Source organism: Lathyrus oleraceus, chromosome 1, assembly GCF_024323335.1.
Source record: "Lathyrus oleraceus cultivar Zhongwan6 chromosome 1, CAAS_Psat_ZW6_1.0, whole genome shotgun sequence".
NCBI classification, from domain to species: Eukaryota; Viridiplantae; Streptophyta; class Magnoliopsida; order Fabales; family Fabaceae; genus Lathyrus; species Lathyrus oleraceus.
The window spans coordinates 406,533,049-406,557,389 of NC_066579.1; the positions used below are offsets into that span (position 1 = coordinate 406,533,049).

General features: G+C 33.2%; 2 protein-coding genes across 2 annotated transcripts; one reads left to right on the top strand and one right to left on the bottom strand.

Moving 5' to 3' along the window:
* The first annotated feature begins 6,854 nt into the window (after window positions 1–6,854).
* On the top strand, window positions 6,855–8,025 carry LOC127075842 (multifunctional methyltransferase subunit TRM112 homolog A). The gene is made up of 2 exons (XM_051017339.1): window positions 6,855–7,056; window positions 7,384–8,025. Exon 2 carries the CDS (start codon window positions 7,422–7,424, stop codon window positions 7,788–7,790), a length of 369 nt encoding a protein of 122 aa, XP_050873296.1. The 5' UTR covers window positions 6,855–7,056; window positions 7,384–7,421; the 3' UTR covers window positions 7,791–8,025.
* An 11,082-nt stretch (window positions 8,026–19,107) lies between these two features.
* On the bottom strand, window positions 19,108–24,117 carry LOC127075850 (kinetochore protein NDC80 homolog). Its single transcript, XM_051017347.1, has 4 exons — window positions 22,944–24,117; window positions 22,515–22,761; window positions 19,934–20,080; window positions 19,108–19,555 (listed from the first exon to the last, which is right to left on the bottom strand). Exons 1-4 carry the CDS (start codon window positions 24,032–24,034, stop codon window positions 19,307–19,309), a joined length of 1,734 nt encoding a protein of 577 aa, XP_050873304.1. The 5' UTR covers window positions 24,035–24,117; the 3' UTR covers window positions 19,108–19,306.
* Window positions 24,118–24,341: the final 224 nt, after the last annotated feature.

Genomic DNA, 24,341 nt, shown 5'->3' on the forward strand with positions numbered 1-24,341 from the left:
TACCCAAAAAAAACCTTTGAGTACATCCGATCCACTTTTGGATCCAGGTTCCTTTTACATCATTTGCATTTCTATAACATTCAACTGTCACCTAAGTGTTTATTATATGCATAAAGTGCTAGTATTTACATGTGTCTTTAGTGTTCTATGCATAGTGCATCTCATAGTTATGGTATATATGATAGTGTCTTTTAAACCATGGTCAATACACCGATGAGAGGAAATCATTGCACTCATTGCACTATAAATCTAATATATGTTTTTTGCAATGGCCATTTTCAGAATCTTCCTTTTCCAACCATTTATTTTTGTTTCTTGTACGAGCCATTGTTTTTCATTCCTCCAGCTTGTAGGCTTTCCTATGTATCCTATACATTCCAATATATTCATATCTTGTTTGTACTGTTTCAGAATCTCATATCTTGTTTGTCCATAGCTAAAGGTACTCCATAATATTTGAAAGGTATTTTTCCAACATAAAATTTGGTCACTTCCAATATTTTCCTCTAATCTGCATTTGCTTATTAAGTTTTCGTATTTATTAACAAATTAAGTTACTCTTTTTGTTATATTAATGGCTTTTGAAATATTTTAAAAATTAATATTCAAATAAAAAATTATGTTACTATTAAATTTGTTTAAATAATATTAACCATATTTTAATATTAAATTCATACAAACTAATATTAAATATTTAGATATAATTTTAGTTTGAATTGTATTTAAATGTGATTTTAATTCGTATGAATTTAAATATTTAAACGTGTATTAACTTATTTAAATAATATTTATGAAAATATTATTTAGAAACCAAATATTTAGTTTAAATATTATTTAAATATTTATGAAAATTATAAAATAAAAAAAATCATATGATAGTGTCACATTAATCTTTAACCAAACTAATTCTAGTGAAAGTTTAAAAATAAGAAAATCTTTGAGAAAATGTGTATTTTTCAAAAAAATTATTACTTGTTCGTCCTATGTCAGATTTATGATTAATTCTATATTTAATATAAATTAAAACTTTAATATTTTTTTATTATAAATGTCTTTAAATTTGTTTAGTATTGATTCAGATTTTGTCCCCATTCTTTGCTTTCAATTTTTTTGATATTTTGATGATTTCTTTTAGATTAATTTAGCTTTAAAATATATATAATAAAAAAAAAGATAGCGATTACTTGTGCCCTAAAGGATAAGTTAAAAATCCTATTTATAGAGAATTTGTATTGAAAAATTAATTTTATTATTTTATTATAACCAATTCATAATTTTTAAGACCAATTCATAATTTGTATTGAAAAATTAATTTTATTAATTTTATTATTTTATTATAATCAATTTGTATTTAGTTCTTAATTAAGGATACAAGTTAATATTACTTATAAAAAAATATATAATATTAAAAGAATATCACAAACAATTATTGATACTAATAAATTAAAATGTTGTCAGAGAAATTGATATGCTATTTAATTTTTCACTCCTCCACATTTAGTAAATCAATGTTTTAAAAATTAAACTAGAGATAAATAAGTAAGATACGTTGGAAATCCCCCAAAATCTATGGAGAGTTTCAATCAATCTTGATGAACAAGATTCTTATTACCTACACAATAGTAATTAAAAGAGAAGAACAATGGAGAAAGAAAGAAAGTAAAGAAGGATGAAGGAGAAGGGTAATAAAATTATGCAAATTTTCTCTCTGCCCACAAACTGTGGAAAACTTTTGATTCACTTTGCAACTGCAAAATACTGTGAATTACAAGTGTTGTGAATACTCTATTCACCTCCATATGAAAATAAGGGTTACTCCTTTTATTTATAGATTTATGTTAACTTGGACCTCAAGGCAAAGCCCAAAACTATAAAAACCCAAAATTTTAAAAGCCCAAAATAGCTAACACTACTTAACACACTAGGTGGTTGGACATTTCCTTGCTCTGTCGAGCAACCTGCTTCGACATAAGAAATTACAATTCAATACACCACCTAATTCATTATGTTTAGCTATCTACATTCATCATAGCTCTTAGCTTTCTGAACACTTCGACCTGCACTCCCTTCGTCATGATGTCAGCAATCTGATTCTCAGTTCTGCAGTGTTCCACATTCATCTTGCCATCTGCTACCTGCTCTCGAAGAAAATGGAACCTCATTTCGATGTGCTTGCTTCGACCATGTTGTTGATCTTCATGGTAATTGCTCCATGACTCTTCGCTGTTATCTCTTCGACCAGATTCACCATTCGCGTTGCTTTACATGCACAAAGAGAAGCAGTTATGTATTCTGCTTCGCACGATGATAATGCCATTACTGGCTCTTTTCTCGAACTCCAAGAAACTGGTGCACCACCTAACATAAACACATACCCAGTTGTGGATTTTCGATCCTCATCATCACTACACCAACTTAAGTCGGTGTATCCCACTAAAATGCCATAGTCGAGAGTTCCTTTCAGATACCTTAGTATGCTCTTCGCCGCTGCTAGATGTGATACCTTTGGCTTCTGCATGAACCTACTCACCATACCTACATTGTATGCTAAGTCAGGCCTTGTATGACATAGGTATCGAAGTGATCCAATAAGTCTTCTATATTGGATTGGGTCGACATCATCTTCATCTGAATCTTTTGACAATTGTAATCTTGGCTCAGCTGGAGTCGAAGTTGGGTTGCAAACTTGCATCTCAAATCTCTTGAGAATTTCGCATGCATACCTTCTTTGATGCATCATCAAACATCTACCACTCTTATAGAATTCGATGCCAAGGAAATATGAAATGTCACCCAAATCTGACATTTCTAATTCCTTGTTGAGATAACCTTTGAAGTCTTCGATCTCCTTCTTGCAGCTACCTGTTATCAACAAGTCACCGACATAGAGACATAGTATAAGCATTTCACTCTTGCTTCTTCTTACATATACTCCATGTTCAGATTTGCACTTCACGAATTCCTTCTCCCTTAGAAAGCCATCTATCTTCTTTTTTCCAAGCTCTTGGAGCTTGTTTAAGTCCGTACAGGGCTTTATGTAGCTTGTACACCTTTCTTTCTTCACCTTGTTTCACAAACCCAGCTGGTTGTGCAACATAAACTTCTTCTTCTAGGGGGCATTAAGGAATACACATTTCACATCCATCTGACGCATCTGCCACTTGTTCATGTTTTCTAGACTAACAACCAACCTGATTATTTCGATCCTAGCAACAGGTGCAAATACCTCAACAAAGTCGATTCCTTCTTTCTGAAGAAATCCTTTCGCCACAAGTCTCGCCTTGTGTCGAGTCACTTCTCCTCTGGGATTCAACTTCACCTTGTATACCCACTTCACATCGATTGCCTTCTTGTCTTGGGGAAATTCGACAAGTGACCAAGTGTTGTTGACTTCGATTGACTTCAACTCTTCGTCCATTACTTTCATCCACTTCGAATCTTTCAAGGCCTCAGTTGCATTGTCAGGTTCGACATCTGCGTAGAAAGCATAATGTACCAGCTCACCTTCTTCATCGACCACATCATCTGATGTAATCACACATTCTTGCAACCTTGCATGCATGTGTCTTGTTCTTTGAGGTCTGCTTGTACTTGCTTCACCTCTGACTTCTTCTTGTCGAACTTCTCTTTCGACTTCACTAGCTGGTTCATCACAAAAGATTCTCACTAAATCTTTCTTGACATTATCAGTCCAATCCCACTCCTTAAGCTCATATATGATCACGTCCCTGCTGATCACCACTTGCTTATTCACTGGGTCGAACAACTTGTATCCTCCAGTCGAATGATATCCTATAAGGATCATCTGACTGGATTTATCATCAAGTTTTCTTCTTAACTAATCTGGCACATGTCTATGTGCTATAGATCCAAACACCCTCAGATGACTCAAGCTAGGCTTGACACCATACCAACATTCTTCTAGCGTGATTCCTTATAGCTTCTTCGTTAGACATCTATTCAGGATATATGTCACAGTCAACACAGCTTCTCCCCATAATTCTTTGGGTAGATGCTTGCCTTTCAACATACTTCTAACCATATTCATAATGGTTTTATTCTTCCTTTCTGCGGCTCCATTATGTTGTGGAGTGTATGGTGGCACCACCTCATGCACAATCCCTTCTTTTACACATAATGCATTGAAATCTTTTGACACATATTCTCCACCACCATCAGTTCTCAAAATCTTGATCTTTCAACCGCTCTGTCTTTCGACCAAAGATTTAAACTTGGAAAATACCTCGATCACTTCACTTTTCTTCTAGATCAGGTAAGACCACAATTTTCGACTGAAATCATCTATGAATGTAACAAAGTATTTGTTACCTCCAATCGAATCCACCTGGAGAGGACCACATACATCAGAGTATATGACTTCAAGAATTTCCTTCGACATGCTTCATGCATCCTTACTGAAGATGTTCTTATGTTGCTTCGCATGCACGCATTCTTCACACACTTCGTTTGGAATGTCGATTTCTGGTAATCCTGAAACCATATTTCTTCTCTTCAAATCTCTGATGTCTTTGAAATTGAGATGACCAAGTTTATAATGCCATATCCATTCATCTCTGTTGGTTGATGTTGCAAGACACTTATACTCCATCACATTAAGCTCAATCTTAAAGGTTCTATTCTGAGACATTGGAGCCTTCAAGATCAACCTTCCATTTGAGTCGAGAACTCTCATCATCTTGTCTTTGATCGACACCTTGTACTTCTTTTCGACCAACTGCCATATGCTGAGCAAATTGCTATTCATGCTTGGTATGTATAACACATTTGAAATTACTGACCTCTTGTCATCTTTCCTCATAATCAGAACATCACCAACACCTTCAGCTGCTAGAGTGTTATCATTTGCAAATTTCCCCATGTTCTTCATTGAGGACTTTATGTTGATAAACCAATATTTTCTTCCAGACATGTGTGATGAGCATCCTGAGTCCAAGTACCACTGGTCCTTGAATCTATCTTCATTTCTTGTTATAACCATCAGCAACGTCTCTTCTTCTTCATGTTTCGCCAGCTTTGCATAAGTTTCTTGATTCTTCTGCTTTTCTGGACAATCACTAGAATAATGACCATACTTCTGACAATTGTAACACTGAATGTGACTCTTATCTGGCTTTTGACAACCACCTCTTCCTCTACCTGCAACACCACCTATTTGGTTGCCTTTTTCAGGGTTTTCTCTGATTCAACCAGTTTCCTTCTTGCTGATTTTGACCAGTCGAATTGTTGTAACCTCATCTGCCTTTGTTGCCATTCCAGCTTCCTTTGTCTTTTCTTTCTTTTGTTGATTGAGCTTGTAAAGCCATATCACTCTTTGATTTTCCTGCAGCTCTTCCATCCATTCTTTTATCATGAGATTCAAGCGTCCCTTGAAGCTCTTCCTTTGTCAATTTTGACAAATCTTTTGACTCTTCTATGGCTACTACCACGTGGTCAAACTTTGGAGCCAACGACCTCAAGATCTTTCCGACAACAGATCTTGATGTCAACACTTCTCCACATACCTTGATTTGATTCACCAGTTTCGTAACCTTTGTGAAAAAATCAATTATGCTTTCATTGTCTTCCATATGAAGCAATTCATACATCCTTTTGTGAGTTTGTAACCTCACCTCTTTCACCTTCTCTGCGCCTCCAAACGATTTCTCCAGAATTTCACATGCTTCTTTCACTGACTCTGCATTACTAACCTTTTCAAAGTTATCTGCATCAACACATTGATGGATTATAAAGAGAGCTTTATAATCTTTCTTCTTCAATTCTTTATGTGCAGTCTTTTCTTGATCTGTCGCGGCTTCTGTAAGTGTTGTTACTCCTTCCTTCACAAGATCCCAAAGATCTTGATAACAAAACACAACATTTATCTGCTTGCACCAATTCTCATAATTGTTGTTCTTGAGAATCAGAAGATTTGCTGGAAAATGTCTGTTTGGAAGATTCGTTGCCATGGTGATTTTCTTCCCACGAATCGATTAAATCGGAGCTCTTGATACCAGATGTTGAAAATCCCCTAAAACTTATGAAGAATTTCAATCAATCTTGATAAACAAGATTGTTATTACCCACACAATAGCAATGAAAAGAGAAGAACAATGGAGAAAGAAAGAAAAGAACGATGAAGGAGAAGAGTAATAAAATTCTGCAGAGTTTCTCTCTGCCCACAAACTGTGGAAAACTTTTGATTCACTTTGCAACTGCAAAATAATGTGAATTACAAGTGTTGTGAATACTCTATTCACCTCTATATGAAAATAAGGGTTACTCCCTCTATTTATAGATTTATGTTAACTTGGACCTCAAGCCAAAACCCAAAACTATAAAAACCCAAAATTATAAAAGTCCAAAATAGCTAACACTACTTAACACACTAGATGGTTGGGCACTTCCTTGCTCTGTCGAGCAACTTGATTCGACACAAGAAATTACAATTCAACAAGATGTATCATTGTTTAATTGCTTAAATCGATTAAACTGCCTATTAAGTTTAAAACAAACAAAAAATATAATATTAAACATTATAATAAAATTATTATTATTTACTAATGTTAAAATAATATAATATATAAATAAATTAATCTAAAAAAAAGAATGGATTGTTTTTTACAAGGTTCAATGATAAATCATAAAATTAATTAGGGTCCAATAATTATACATCAAAACCCTAATTAATGTAACTCTGAGTCAAAAGAGAATCAATTTCTTTCGCTTACTCGATATTATTACATGATTTCTTATTCTTATACCTTTATTATACACTTTTCATTGTTTCATTTATCCCAATTTTCTTTTTGATTTTACATCTACATTATCTATCTTATTTCTGTATTAATACCGGTTTTGTAAAACTAGCGGTTTGCTGATCCAAACCGAACCGGACCAGACAACGGATTCCGGTTCAACCGGACCATATGTTTATGATAAATACCAAATCCCAACCGGAAACTAAGACTTAGACCTTTCTTCCCGCAGCTCTACTGTTTCCTCGCCGTCAATCAACCTCGCCGTTTTCACGTTCTGCGTCGTACCAACACCGTTCCGGTGAGTGAGTTTTACCTCTATGCTTTACTTATCAATTTTTATTGTATAGTTTCCCTGTAATTTTCGTTCTGGTTCTCCAAGATTATCTTACAAAACCCTAAAGTGCATAATAGAAATTAAGTGTTTTACTTCTTCAATTTGTGGCAAATCACATGAGTTAAATTTCATTGTATACTATGTTTCATTGCAGTGAAGCTATCAAAACCATCACTTTTTTTATTTTCAAATTGATTTTTATTTTTTATTTTTTATTTCTCAAACAACTTAAATTATGCAATGGATTTGGTTTCAATTGGATTAAAAATGTGTTACAATATTTTTTTGCAGGGGTTACACAAGCTCTAAGATTTGACCTGTTTGAAAAGATGAGATTGTTAACACACAATATGCTATCTTCAAACATTAGGGGTGTGGTGAATGGATTTCCATTGCGTATAGAAGCGGAGAAGGTGCTGGAAAAGAATGTTGAAATGAATAGTGACTTTTTGAAAAAGATGTTTGAGAAAATTGAGTGGAAGGCTTTTGTGGAAGCATCACGGGGAATGGGATACACTGAACTACCCGAGGAGGCTGATTCTTCCATGCTGGATTCAGATGAATTTCTTAACCGTTTCCATCATGCCCTGTTGGAACTTCACCTTGAAGAAGGTGCTCTTGTTTGCCCAGAGACTGGACGGCGCTTCCCTGTCAGAAAGGGCATTCCTAATATGCTTCTTCATGAGGATGAGGTCTGAAATTTTTGTAATTAGCGAGCATTGTTGGTAGTGGAAAGAAATCAACATCAGTTAGGATTTGTTATTTTAATCAAGTCGATTCGTTAACAATTGTTAGTGTGGCTGCCCTGTTGGGCCGATGCTTGATGATTTCACTATTTCCAACTGCAACTAGAGCATTATAGTGTTTGGTTTTTGGTGAGTTTCTGTTATTATTCCTTTAAAATTAATGTCAACTGTGTTCATCATTATGATACTCCCCCCTCTTAAGTTTGATATAGAGATCCTTCATCTTATAAATCTTATGAAAGTATATTGAGATTTTATGTGTTGTGTGTTCCATTAATGCAGAAGGAACTCCCAAGAGAATGTTTGTCTGAATGGAACATTTGAGCAAGTTATACTTAAATAATTATTGAAAATCAACACAAGTTTCTCAATTCACTAGAATAATAGCACATAGCTGAACTTACAAGTGACACGAAAAACTCTCAACCATCTCTTACTCTAAAAATAAACATGTTTTGCTATATAAGGAGTCTTTTAGTTTATGTGACATTAATTGTTGTCATTGTTTGGTTTGTAAATGAGTTCACCAAAATTAATAAAATTTTAAATGAGTTATTATTTTTCAATTAAATAATCAGATTTTTTATATTTAAAACACTTGCATATTGGGATGGAAATAGGTTGGGGCAAGTTAGGTTTAGGTTTTGTCAAGCGCATGCTAAAAAATCTGATTTATATTTGGATTGTAGTCTATTATAGATTTATTTTTATGATTGGCCTATTAATTTACTTTAAAGTCCATTTCATTTGAATATATATAAATAAGTCTTTCAAATAATAGTTGATTGATAAATTAAATTATAACTTTTGGCTGATGACAAATAACTTATAGTTTATAAATGATGATTGATTACCCATAGTTGATAAACTAATTAAGATGTTTCGTAAAATTAATAGTTCAACTAACTTATAAATATAAAATGACATAAAAGGCATTTAATATATATATTTTTTATTTTAAATTAAAATAAATTATAAAGGATAAAAGAGGATTTTTGTTAAAATAATAAGGATAAAGATGGAATAAAATATAAGCTATAAGCTAAAATGTTATATGAAATAGCATCTGAAAAATAAGTTATAAGCTAGTAAAATAAGCTATAAACTTATGATGAAAAGATTATTATCAAACATGTCTAAATTGTCATATGAGCTTATAAGTTCGAAAATATGACTTATTAAACAAAGCTTAAATGTTGGTTTGCATGATTTATTCGAGTTTATCTACTAAAATAAATTTTGTTATACTATTTATTTAGGGTCTTGCTAACTTGTGCCTTAACAAGTTAAGGATACTATAATTAGAAAATTTGTGTGGAATAAAACAATGTTTTAAGTTTTAAAAAATTAAATGTACGCATTCCAATAGAATATTTCTATAGATAAATCATTAACTTGTACCCTTGGAGCACATGTTAGCATTAACCATTTATTTAAGAGAACTTATGAAAACAATATAAGCATAAACATTCTTCATGACTTATTCGAATTTACCTATATTATTTGTTTAAGAGAACTTATAAGAACAATATAAACATAAACATCCTCGTGAAGATTGTCATTTAGAACAATTATATATAGTTTTCTTCAACTTACATGCTTTTCCTTGATTACGAGAATTATTTGGCGAGGAACCATATAAACTCTCTTATGAAGATTACTATTTAAAAAAATATTTTTAACATTCATTTGAAAAATTTGTCACCGACAAACTAATGAAATTGGAATGAGAGTGCGAATAGATATCATCTTGGCCACTATTGCAAATGTTTTTTCAAGGACCATACCATATTTTTGAGATAATACATTATAAAAAATATATATTTTACGGCGGTCAACAGACGCATCAAACATTATTTTAAATTTGTATACCCAACAACACGTTCTCTAAGAGACCGACGTACTAATTTGTAAGCATGTGTCTTGTGAAAAGCATAAAATTCTTCTACCATAGCCTTTTCTAGAAAGATGGCGTAAATGGAATAGATAAAATTAGACAATTTAATAGACTTACGATAACGAGATCAATAACAAGGGGGAGAGTATGATCAACAATTGTGGGATATGATTAGGCGTGGGACAAGAAGGCATCAAGATTAGAAGTAATAGTAGGATCAACTCTGCGATTCTCAAAATTGCACTAAGAATATTATCATTAATATCAAAATAATCAATATGGGTGAGTTTCAAACTTCTAGTAATATGAAATTTAAATGAAACATGATAAAAATAAATGTATTCAAGAAAAACAATATGACGAGAAACATAGATTTTTCTTTCTTGAGGATCATAGCAAGGATGAACCTTTTGACCATCCTCGTAATCAAGGAAAACACATATTATAGAACGAGAAGATGACTTACTATGTTCTACTTATGAGGGAATAAAAAAGCAAGTATAACTAAATACTTTCAAAGAAGAAGAATCAAGTATAGAATCACATATTTTGTCGAAAGAGGGTGAATATGACACGATGGACGATTTTAGATTATATTAATAGCATGAGCAATAGAAAGAATTGTTTCACCCATAAATCATAATGAAAGCACGGTTAGATACATATATATATATATATATATATATATATATATATATATATATATATATATATATATATATATATATATATATATATATATATATATATATATATATATATATATATATATATATATATTGATCCTATGTTCCTAATAACAAAAGTACAACAAGATCAATAAAACAAAATGCAGAAATAGAATTAGAGGTTTTACCTCCAGCCATTGTTGTAGTGTTGTGAGTGCACTGCCTTTGATTCTTCCAAACTCTTGCTCTCTCAATATAGATGGTGTATTTCTTTTCTGATGAGAGAAAGCTTTGGGGACCAAAGACTATTTATAGGCTTGATTCTATCATCAAGAATTTAAAGTCATTAAAATTCATTACCACCCAATTAAATGGTCATATCAATTTACATTAAAACCAAAATAAATCATACCCTTTTCAGAACCAAAATCCCAAAACTATGGACCACATTAAATCGATTTTTTATTATTAATACTTATTATAATAAAAATAAGAAACCGTTACATTCTCCCATTTGGTCCATATAACTGATTATTGGCATAAACGAGTCATGGAAAACTTACTCAAGAATAAATATGTGAATCATAGAGATAGTCCCTCCTAAAGCGGGTAGTCTGATCTATGTATTACAACACGTCTATTTTCAAGTATATATCTGTAATATGGTAACTAACTTGATGAATAAACCAATGTTTACTCTTGGTCCAGATGTAACATATTTTCTCAAACTGATGTGCGCATGAAAATGAGAAAACATCACAATATAAGAGTTTTATTAATAAACTGTATGTATACAATCATAAGAAAGACCCAAGTCCCATGTTCTCTACATGATCCTTAAATTTTATTGGTGGCATGCCCTTAGTCAAAGGATCGGTGATCATTAAATCAGTACTAATGTGATTAATAACTACTATTTTATCTCTAACTCTTTCTCTAATAGCTAAATACTTTATGTCGATGTGTTTGCTTCGAATTCCACTTTTATTGTTCTTAGCCATAAAGACAGTTGCTGAATTATCGCAAAAAATCTTCAGAGGTTTAGAAACAGAATCCATGATTCTAAGCTCAGAAATAAAACTCTTAAGCCATACACCATGAGAAGTAGTCTCAAAACAAGAGACAAACTCGGCTTCCATAGTAGAAGTAGCAACCAAGGTTTGCTTAGTACTTCTCCATGAAATAGCTCCATCAGCCATCATAAAAATATATCCTGATGTTGATTTGCGAGAATCAACACAACCAGCAAAGTCGGAGTCTGAATAGCCGATCACATCAAGATTGTTCGTCTGCCTATACATTAGCATGTAATCTTTTGTTCCTTTAAGATATCTCAACACCTTCTTTGCAGCTTTCCAGTGATCCATACCTGGATTACTCTGATATCTTCCTAAGATTCCAACAGCAAATGCAATGTCGGGCCTTGTGCATACTTGAGCATACATAAGACTTCCAACAACAAAAGCATATGGAATGTTCTTCATTTGTTCCCGCTCAAAATCATTCTTAGGGCATTGATTCAAATAAAATATATCGCCCTTGACAATGGGTGCAACACTTGATGAACAATCTTTCATTCTAAATCTCTCTAAAACTTTATTGATGTAGGTTTCTTGTGATAGACCCAAAATTCCTCGAAGTCTATCTCTGTGGATCTTAATGCCAATGACATAAGATGCCTCACCCATATCCTTCATATCAAAGTTTTTAGAGAGGAATTGTTTCACCTCATGTAGAAAACCTTTATCATTTGTTGCAAGTAGTATGTCATTCACATACAAAATGAGAAAACAAATTTTACTCCCACTGAGCTTCTGGTATATATATTGATCCATGGGGTTTTCAATAAACCCAAATGAAGATATCGTTTCATGGAATTTAAGATACCATTGACGAGAGGCTTGTTTTAAACCATATATGGATCTCTTAAGCTTGCAAACCAAATGCTCACCACTATTAGAAGAGAAACCTTCAGGTTGTTTCATATAAACCTCCTCCTCTAAATCACCATTAAGAAAGGCTGTTTTCATATCCATTTGATGCAACTCAAGGTCAAAATGTGCAACTAATGCCAATATGACACGAAGAGAATCTTTCTTAGATACAGGAGAAAAAGTATCAGTGTAATCGATTCCCTCCTTTTGAGTAAATCCCTTAACAACGAGTTTGGCCTTGTATCTCTCAATGTTGCCTAATGAATCTTTCTTGGTTTTAAAGACCCATTTACAACCAATGGCCTTTGCCCCATTAGGTAACTCTACAAGATCCCATACGTCATTGTTTTTCATGGAATTCATTTCATCATTCATGGCATCATACCACAAATTTGACTCTTTGCAACTCATGGCTTGTCTAAAGCTCTCAGGATCATTTTCAGCTCCAACATTATAGTCAGATTCTTGTAGATACACAATGTAATCATTAGGAATAGCTGATTTTCTTGTCCTAGTAGATCTTCTTAATGTTTGATCAAAATTTTCTTGTGGATCTTGTGGTTCAAATAATTATTCATCCTCTTGATGACCAACTTGATTTACTGGATCATCAGTAGCTTGTGGAGTCTCGATGATTGGTTGATCAACATCCATTTGAACTTGAGGGATGTTTTAAATAGTAACCAATCTATTACTTGAAGTGGAAGGTTCATACTTTATATGATCATGCACAAAAATTGAATTTTTGATTTGATCGCTCCCACTAGTCAAATGATTTTCAAGAAACTTTGCATTTCTTGACTCCACGACCCTAGTTGTATGAGATGGACAATAAAATCGATAACCTTTAGACCTTTCGGCATATCCAATGAAATACCCACTAATGGTCCTTGGATCTAGTTTCTTTTCTTGTGGGTTATAAATCCTCACCTCAGACGGACATCCCCAAACGCGCATATGTCGTAAACTCGGCTTCCATCCTTTAAATAACTCAAATGGTGTCTTTGGGACAGCCTTGGATGGAACCCGTTCTAGAATATACACAACCGTCTTTAGTGCTTCATTCCACAATGATTTAGGAAGATTAGAGTTGCTAAGCATACTCCGCACCATGTTCAATAATGTTCGATTTCTTCTTTCTGCAACACCATTTTGGTTCGGAGAACCGGACATGGTGTATTGGGAAACAATCCCATGTTCTTGAAGAAACTTAGCAAATGGACCAGGTGCTTGTCCATTCTCAGTGTATCTACCATAGTATTCACCATCCCGATCTGATCTCACTATCTTTATTTATTTTCCACACTGATTCTCAACTTCAGCCTTAAAGACTTTGAAGGCATCCAATGCTTCATATTTATTGTTAAGCAAATAAATATTCATATATCGTGAGTAATCATCTATGAAAGTGATGAAATATTCCTGACCATGTGCATCCATATCAGGACAGCATATGTCTGTATGAATTATTTCTAATATACTTGAACTTCTATTGGCACCTTTCTTAGACATGTTGGTCTGCTTTCCCTTAATGCAGTCAACACAAGTTTCAAAGTCAGCAAAATCTAGAGTATTAAGTACCCCATATTTTACTAACCTTTTAATTGTCTCTATGGAGATATGTCCTAATCTCCGATGCCATAACATAGAAGAATTCTCATTAATATTACACCGCTTAGTGCCAGTTCGAACATGCATTGAACTATAAATGGATTCGATTTGTAAATTAATACAATAAAGACCATCAGACAATATACCATTCCCAACACATTCCGAATTATAAAATAATTCAAACAAGGTGTCTTTAAAATTAAAGGAATATCCAAAAGGTACAAGTCTAGAAACTGAAATTAAGTTTCGTGAGAAACTTGGTACATAAAAGATCATTTCTAATCTCAAAACAAACCCATTATTCAAAATTAAATTGCAAGTTCCAATAGCTTCCACATGTGAGCCCATCCTGCTTCCTGATAGGACAGTCCGCTCACTTCCCACTGGCTTCCTTAGGTTTTGCATACCCTGTAAGGAATTTGTTATATGGATTATTGATCCAGAATCAATCCACCAGGTGTTAATATTAACATCGGTCATATTAGACTCATAACAAACAAATGAGAATAAATTACCTTTCTTCTCAAGCCATTCTTTGAATCCAGGGCATTCCTTCTTCATGTGTCCTCCTTTTTTACAGAAGTAACACTTTGCTTCTTTCTTGATATCACCTTGCGGTGGTATTTTGAATTTCCCTTTCTGATTGGCTTGTGACTTGTCAGTTTTGAAAGCTTTGTTCTTCCCGCGAGTGCTTGTCAGCAATGCACTCTCACTCTGTTCCATTACAAACCTTTCTTCTTCCTGAACACACATGGTCATTAATTTATTGATTGACCATTTATCTTTATGTGTATTATAGGAGATCTTGAAAGGCTCATACTCAGACGGAAGAGAGTTCAGAATATAGTGCACCAGGAAGGAGTCAAACATATCAACCTCAAGTTTCTTAAGTTGAGCTGAAATGTCATGCATTTTCATTATGTGCTCACGCACACCTTTCACACTGGTGAGTCGGTAGGAGAAAAATTTCATAATTAATGTGCTTGCCAAAGCCTTTTCAGAAGTGACGAACTGATCGTCAATGGCTTTCAGCAAATCACAGACATTCTCATGTTGATCGACAGAACCACTTATTCCACCTGTGACCTTAGTCTTAATGAACATCACACTGAGCCGGTTGGATCTCTCCCACCGCTCATATAGTGTGATTGCAGCGGGAGTACTTTCATCTGTAATTGCAGGTGGTTCGTCTTTCCTAATAGCATAATTTATGTCCATCCATCCTAGATGGAGGAGAATTCTTTCCTTCCACACCTTATAGTTATCTCCTATGAGCTCGGGAATATCACATCGAATATTAGAAAAATTAGCAGGCTGGGAAGCTAAAAAGATAAACAAAATTGATGTCAAAATTTGAGGCATAAATATTATCCAAATTGTATGTATTATCAATATAAACATACCATAAAATAAATCTTGTAACATAAAAATTACCTGTGGGCTATGTAATAAGATTTAAAAAAAAATTACGATAGATTTTTCAAACCTCACACTTTGCGTGCATGATATAATTTTATTTTTCTATCCAAAATTAATACTTTATGATAAAACTATCAAATTATGTACCAATTTATAATTCCTGTGGGCAAGTTATAGAAATATTTTGACATTTTATCCTAATTAATCATACAAATATAATAAAAATTCTTGTAGGATAAAATTCATTATACCACGTATAATTAATTACAATTTTATGTCTAATAATTTATGTGATCTCAAAACTTTAAAAAAATAATCTCAATTAATTTAAGGATATTGTGGCTAATCCAAATTAATCAAAATTATAACGATCACTAGACATAGTAACTCAATTAAATGAGAGAACAAAAATAAATAAATAAGATCTCTTATACAATTGCTTAACAAAATAATAACATTATAAATCAATTTTAATTTATGCACAAATTTAATTCAAAGATTAAATAATAAGGCATAATAATCAGTAAAAATGAAATCATATGGATATGAACAGAATCAAAATACATGTTTAACAAAGCAGCATAGCAGTAACATTCATGAATGTCATGGATTAGGACTTGGGTTTAATACTCAGCCATAGCAAAAATAGAAAAATAACTTTATTATTGTTCACGCGATTACTCAAGCTCTTGCTCTCTCAATATACTCATCAAAAAAAAAATCTTCCTCTCTACGACCGGTCACAACCGGCTTCTTAGAAATATAACATATGACATATTAGTTGTGAAAGCAAAATCAATGTTGCATATGACATCCATGAACAATCATAATTAACATAGATCAATAAGAAATTAAAGGTAAATATTTTATCATCATATGACATATGATGTGATGCTCCAAATTTAACGATCCAAATGAAAAGACACATACATGTTAAACTACAAGAGTTCAAACCTTTATGGAGAAGACATACATGACATGTGGCTGAGTAAAAGTAATTTTTTGGAGTTGTTCTTCAATGTTAAATATTTTATAAGTAGCCTCGGATAGATATACATGACAAAATCCAATGGTAGGAGAAAAAGCATCAATAACATTATGGGCTCTTAACATTCTTCTTAGTTGCTCTCAATAATTTGAAACAATGTCATTTCGAATGATTTTTCTTCTTGCAAAAAGAACATTAGTGATTACCAAGTCCAAATTTCCTTTGATATTTTCCTTCGTGAATAGAAGCAATTAAAAAATTTATGTTACCTTTCCATCTCACACGTGCCTAGCAGCATGGTACCGAGACATCCTCTGGGACGGGATGGGATTTTAGGGCAACAACTAACACATGAATCTGGGAAGACGATGTTTAAGACATATGAATATGGGAAGAAGATCACTTACCAATAAAAGAAGTCTCTTTAACAGCAAGTCGTGAGGGTCTAGTTTTCTTCATACGAACGAAAGCATGTTGGATCACTCTATCATGTCTCAATCTTTTCTAATAGGCTATTCTGGATTTCAATCTCAAGATTGAGGTTTTGAATTTCAATTAGGCATGGAAAATAAATCCACCCTGTCCAAAAATTAATAGGGAAAACCCGATTTAATTGGGGTGAGGGCGGATGTGGGAGCGGGGAAAACCCGACTTTTATTTACGAGGGCGGGTGCGAGGTTGGGGGATGCTAGTATCCGTCCTACACCCACTCCCTCCCCGCACCCCTATTAAATTTAATTTATTTCCTTTATTTTATTTATTTTATTACTCATTATATTTTATTTTATTATAAAATTATGTTTACTATAATCATTATTTATTTTTTAAAAAATAAAATTTAAATAAAAATAATCAAGCATTATGATTATTCTTAAATTAATTAATTATTTAGTTAAATTATTAATCTTTATTGAAAAAATATATATATTTAAAAAAAAATTATGTCGGTGGGGCAGGACGGGTGCGGGGAAGCATGTTCCTCGATGGGGCGGGGACGGAGGACCAATTATTAGCTCCAATCAGGTTTGGGGATGGGGGAAGATCTGGATCTAGGAGGCGGTTTCGGGTCGGGGTCTGCTTAAACCCGCCCCGTCCCGTCCCGTTTTCATGTCTAATTTCAATCTATAGACTACACTGAAACAGAAAGACGAACAGAGAACGGAGCATGCACTAACTCTAAAATCTACCGTTAAAAAACTCAAAGTAATGTAGTTCATGACAAATACAAATGACATGTTTACTGCTTTTAAGTCTAAAGTATCGCTAAAACAAAGAAAGCATGTGAAATCAAAAAAGAAAATAAAGCAATTTACTAAAGCAATGGAGTAGAACTTCAAATACTTCCAATGCACTAGAGTGGAGATGTGATAAGCCTCAATCCAATGGATAAAAACTCAGAGAAAGTCTGAAAATAAGGAGAAGAAGCTCTGTAAATACAAATGAAGAGAAGTTTTGTGTTTCTCTGTTTTTTCTCTTTTGCATAAACGAAAATAGGGAAGGAGAGAGAAATGTACGACTTTACTTAAACATAGCGTCTGAATTCCAATCTTCATAAGAAATTCGATTTTGGAATTTGTAGTAGTTTTAAATTGTGTGGTCCTAAGGTTGGACATATGTGTGATGTGTTAGGTGTGTCCGAAGTTCAATTTCTATAATTTATTGTATGAATTTCAAAGTCCATATTTTTTCAATATTAAACTTTGATATGCTCCAGAGATAGAGATTGTTCCGTATTAGGTACCTCCAAAATTTAAAATTTGTATTTGAAGATTATTTTTGGAATTTTGTTAAAGTGTGAGTAACTCTTAGAGTGAGGTGCATTCAACAATTTTTTAAAGGGTGTTAGATTTGACTCATTCTCAAAATATTGTAAAATTTATTTAAAATGAAAAAAATAATATGATACAAGATATAGTTTGAGAGTAGAAAGAGCAAATTTAAAATTTTATTTTATTTCACTCTTTTAGATATATATTTTTATAAGACAAATTTGTATATTTAATTTTTTTAAATGTTAATAATAATCTTTTAACACATGTTAAGTTAATGTAATAATATATATTTTTAAAAAGTAATATATATCTTTTACTATTGAATTTGACTTTTTATATTCCTTTAATCCTTTTCCACTTAGAACAAGTTAGGAATTTTTTTATTTGAGTGTCTATGAATTGAAAGGTATACGTAATAGTGTGGGAGAGAAAAGTGATTATGAAAGTTAAAAATTGACATTTAGAGGAGGCTCACTTGTTACTTGTTTAGAGGAAATATTTGTACTTGTTTGCTTGTTTACTTTTAGCTTTGTCTTGTTCTAACTTTTCAGATACTATCACAAATGTGAATTTGAAATTTAAGTACCTTCAAAAATGTATAGGTACAAATCAAGTTAATCTTAAAATGACACTTCTTCCTTTTTGAAAATGCTAAGTAATTATTAAAATATATATTTTTTCAAACATAAAATATGTACATAACATATTTAATAAAGAGATTCAATAAATTCAAATATACAAAAAATTAACACTTCCTACTTCTCTAAATATATAATCCATTTCAATAATTTATGAAAATTAAAAAGTGGTTTGTAATATTAATTTTGTTAACTTGTATAATTGTATTTATTTACTCTTAAGGAGAGAACTAGTTAAGTTTATAAAAAAAAAACTATTTATTATAGTGTAGAAAAAGATATAAGATAATTAGAAATGTGTTGGTGAAAAACAATTAATAATATGGAGCTGATGGAACAAGATAAGGGAAAAATATGGAGCTGAATGGACAAGAATTGGACAGTCATTTTACAACACACAACTAGAAAATTGTTAGATTGACTTGTTCACATAATCATGGACTAATATTAAAAAGTAAAAAAGAACAGTGAAGTGAAGCAAAGCAGTGAGTATGCACAAGAAAAAAGGTGCTGAGAAGATTGTGTAAGCATAGAGCTACGCTCATTCAATTTTCTCAATTTGACGGCATGCCTCCAATATATAACTATATTTTTCTGGGAATGCCTTTCTATATATTTCTGCCACTTCAGTTACAGTTTCCAACAGCTCCCTTTTTATCTTTGAGACTTTAGATCCCAATTGTTCTTTGTATTTCGTCACTGAATCAATCACGTTGAAGAGTTCACGACCATGCATTTGAATCTCTTCTTCACATTGTCTCATTGTTTCCTCCAATTTCAATTCAGATGCCTTAACAACAACAAAAAGTTCATTAGATGCAAAGTTGTCACATACAAGCACAGAAATTATGAACTAAAAATGCTCGTAAAGAAGCACTCATATTTTTGCACTGCAAGCAATATGAAATTGAAACACAACATAAATGGAGAGCATGTTAGAAAAAAAATTAATTCAAAAACTTGACCGGCAAGAAATCACCCAATGAATATGGAGTATAAGTTTCCAGCAAATTTTGATCCCATCTCCAAATTGATTGAAACACAGTAAGATAGCAATGACGGACAAATGTTCAAACATTCAACATCTATCAAACTCGTTTTCCATAATGTTGTTCAAATACAATTGAGTTTAATATTAAAGAAAAAAAAGTAAGAATCCAGATTTTACCTTTAAAATCTCGGCTGACTCTCTTTCCATAATACTCATATCATGATCTGTTTGTTGGATATCCCCCGTCATGTTCTTAGCTTCAGCCGTACACTTACTAGTGTAGTCCTGAGTTTCCTTCTTTATCGCGTCCATTTGAGCTTCCAGCTAATGAATAAATCAACATGCAGTAGAAAAAAAGTCAAACAACAGTCTTTACAGGGCAAGATAATTCATGTTTCCAGTACCCGTCTAACTCCAACAAAGAGTATACCATAAACATTGACAGAAAAAAGAAGAGTCAGTATAAACTTGATATGTCATCAATACAACATTTTAAAGTATTTTGTTTTTCGGTCACATACTATATCATTCTCCACAAGTGTAAAGATGTCAAATAAAAAAGAAAGTTAGTTACCTAAAATAAACAATTTGGAATGGCCCATTGTCATGCTATTAGTATTTAGACATGGTCACATGGAGTCATACTAAAAGTACAAGGTGTGATTTCAATTTAAGGAGATAAGAACATGCATAAGAACTAGTACAGGCTAGAAATACAGGCATGAGCCATCAATTCAACAATATTACCCCAACACCAACTTCCACATTCTAAGCTAACATATAATGGAGAGAAGACAGTAAAACTCCGAGTTAGAACATTGATTGGGAACAAAGAAGAGGACATAGTATTGGGAACCAAGTTTAATTTTGAATGATGTGCTGGCTGCGATTTAGTGTGCTACTGCTTCATTAATGGGCGAGTCATCTCTGCAACTAGAAGCTTCATCCTATCTTCATAGTGTATCAACAGAACTTATTTAAGTTAAGTACTTACTTCTGTTTAATGCTAGAAGAGTTAATACATTGATTATTTATTATCATAATGCCCCTCCTCTCTCTTTGTAATTGTGAGTGTGATGTTCTATAACGATATGCACATTGAACAGTTCCATGAATATAACTTTATTGTAAGTATTGTTAATATGACATTGAAATTGATTGAATGTTTCGTACTATTGGTTTGAACAAATAGTTTATCCATCCATACTTATAAAGTATACATTTCCCTTTTTCGTATCTTTTTATTTACTATACTCCTATTTAGGTAAGCTTTTACATGAGCTGAATGTTACCAAATTGTGGTTCCATATGAAAGTGTATTTTGTTGGAGCAAAATGCTCTTATTTCAACTTTTTATGGTGTATTCGTATTAAGCTCCTTACTCTTTGGCTATAACTCAGATTGATTTTATTCCTGAAAGATTACCAATTTACTCAATGATTGATTTTATTCTTGTGCAGTTCTATCTTTGCTTTTATGTTGAGTCAGAGCACGTTTCTATCTTTGTTCTTATTTAGGTCAATGTGCCCTCAACAAATTACTTTTCAATAGTTTCAACAATACCTTATGATTTTATTATAACAAACTTATATATTTTTATTTTAAAAATGTCTAGGTTAAATAAAGTAACGAACACCACACAACCCGCACTCCCATACAAATACAAATACTACTCCCTCCGTTCCTTTTTAAGTGTCATTTTTTTACTTTTTATGCATATCAAAAAAGCTAATAATTGTTCTTACTTTTTAAACAGTGATTATCTTTTATTTCTATTTTATCCATAACTTTTTATTAGTTTATTTGACTTTTTTCACTCTATCTATAATAAATAATTAGGGGTAATTTTGACAAAATAACAATCAATACTACTTTGAACTTTAAAATGACACTAAAAGGAACAATTTTTTTTCTAAAAAGTGACACTTAAAAAAGAACGGAGGGAGTAGTTAGTGAATAGGAAAGCATAAATCAGGACAAGAACAAGTTGGAAAAAGAGGCATCAATTATAACTAATTTAAACAGACCCTCAATTTCTCTGGTTAACACATCATCTTTTCCTATGCTGCATACTTCAATTTTTCCCACAAAAGACATTTTGATTTGGCATCTCTAAGAACATGTTACTCTAGCTCTTTTCTATTGTGCCTAGAAAAGCAGATTCTCCCAGTCCTCACATTAAATCTCCTAGAAAGCACTTGTGTGTGTTACACGATTACACCTCCTCCAGCTCAAAAGCCCTCATGTAACGCCCAATACATAAATCTACAATGTCCTGCATCCAATGCAAAGATACTCAAAGGAGTCTAAATCTCTGATATTGTGTGGCCATGAGGCTCTTATTGTAACTTTTGCTAGTTATATTGGAATAATCAAATCCTATATATATAATGATTGTTATTATAAAACAACTTAATTCTTATATGCATCCCAGCTATTGCTTGGGATTTAACTACTGACATATCAGTTGTGGCAGTAAAATTGGTCCAATGTATTCTGTGGGTTGATTATTATCTCCTATAAATTATTGAAAGAAAAAAAAATCTTAAGCATTAACTCCTGCATGCTGGCATGGCACCACTTTGATACCACGGATAATCAATATCTATCCAAATTCACACAATAATGAATATCTCTACAAACACTAACTATTCCACTTGTACAACACAAAAGTTAAAATGAAGATGTGTCCTTTATGGAAAGCATGAAGACCACTAAGCATTAAAATCAGTGCTTAAGAAAGAAACAATACACCTACTTGATCGATGTGCAACTGCAGTTCAGCAAGCTGACTTCTTTTCCCCTCAATCCTAGCAGTATTTTCGTTGGACTTTTGCTGAAGAGCAATCACCTCTTCCAATTTCACCACAGTACTTTTCTTGATGTCATCCGCAAATGAGTTAAGTGCAGGCTTCAGCGTGACTTTGTAATCAATACCCATGATCTCAGCAGGCGTGGTTCCCTTGGGATTCAACACATACTGAATGTCATTACCAATCTTCAACCTATAAGTACATGAAAGTAAGAGTTTGCTTGATAATTGATTCCCTATTAACATTGACATGGCAGTTAATGAATTTATCTAGTTTAGATGTAAATAGCCAAATAGGTCAGTTCAACTAGCAATTATGATAAGAAAATAAAATGGGGCGCAATGTGATACAATACAAGAGGAAAAGAAAATAACCTTGTAATGGCTTGGTTGCAATCTATTGTGAGAGCTTCTAATTCTTTGATCATATTTGCGAGAGTTCGGTCAAGCTCCCAACACTTTTCCTCCCAATCATTTGTAGCAAGTTCAGCCTCTCCAGCATCCCTCTCAGCCGCCTGCAACTCTCTTTTCATTCTCTCGACATCTCTAGTACTGAAAGGCTGTGACTCCGCCTTCCTCGTGAGGTCTTTATTTTCCTCACAAATCATTTCCCTCTCCATGGCCTTAGCCTCCAACTGTTTCTCCTTCTCTGCCAAAACCCTCTCGGCCGACTCAATCCGCGACCCAAACTCCTCAACAATCTTGTGAAACTTATTCACATCACTTTCAAGCATTTCCTTCTCTTTCTCAAGAGAATCCTTCTGAGAGGGAGCAGACCTCAATCCCTCCAATTCAGCCTCCAATTCAGAGACCTTTTGCTCGGTGGCAGCAAGCCTCTTCTCAGCATTAGACTTCTCATGGAGAATCTTGCTGTGGATGTCCTCCTCGAGTTCGGAGATGGCTTCATCATCACCTCTAATGAAATTGAGATATGCGTTGACACTATATTGGAAGAAGATGTTGTTGGTTTGGAGAGCGGTGGTGTCGGAGGGAGAAGAAAAAGAGAGATAAACTTTACAAGCCTGAACAAGCCAATGAATGAGAGCGAGCATGGAAGGCCATTGATGAGGTGCAGCGGGGGATTTGAGAACAGATTTGTTGAGTTTGTGAGGGTAACTCATGAATTTGAGAAGTGGTGGAAGATCTTCGATTTTGTTTATCTTAAAATCAAGGATTCCGACGAGGAAGATTAGGGTTTTATGGATGTCTTTAGCGGAAGGAGAGGAAGATGGTTTGAAAGAGACGTTGAAATCCTGAGAGGCGAGAAATGAATTGATGGTTGCGGTTGCGTTCTGTTGGACCGAACGGTCTTTGTAAGGATCGAACGAAGGGATTCCGGCAGAGGATTGGCGGCTACTGGCTAAACTGACGTCGGAGTCACGGTGGGTGTTAAGGGGAGTTGGTGGTAAGTAGGAGGAGTCTTTGGGTTGACGACGGACGTTGCTGCTTCCGCCGGGAGGTCTCATCTTCTTCGGTCGTTTGAAACACTAACGATCTTATCTTTCAGTGTTCCCTTCCCTAAAATTTCACATACAAATGTTTCTTAAAATATTTGGCGGCAAATTCAAGAATTTACTTTCTTTTTTAAACTTCAATTTGTCTTTTCCTTTCCCCCCTTCTACTCGTTTTTCTTTACTTAGATTATTTACTTTTTTAATTGTAATTTAGAAATATATTTATTTATGTTTTAGATATAAGTAAATAATTTTGTATGGTTATTTAAGTTCTTTGACGGCTACTTTGTTTATGTTTTATCTGCCCAAACAAAAACAT

Coding starts and splice junctions, on each gene's coding strand:
- LOC127075842 (XM_051017339.1), top strand. CDS start 7,422: ATGAGATTGTTAACACACAATATGCTATCTTCAAACATTAGGGGTGTG.
- LOC127075850 (XM_051017347.1), bottom strand. CDS start 24,034: ATGAGACCTCCCGGCGGAAGCAGCAACGTCCGTCGTCAACCCAAAGAC. Junction 20,081..22,514: donor TGCAGTTGCACATCGATCAA/GTAGGTGTATTG, acceptor TTTATTCATTAG/CTGGAAGCTCAAATGGACGC. Junction 19,556..19,933: donor AGTCAGCCGAGATTTTAAAG/GTAAAATCTGGA, acceptor GTTGTTGTTAAG/GCATCTGAATTGAAATTGGA.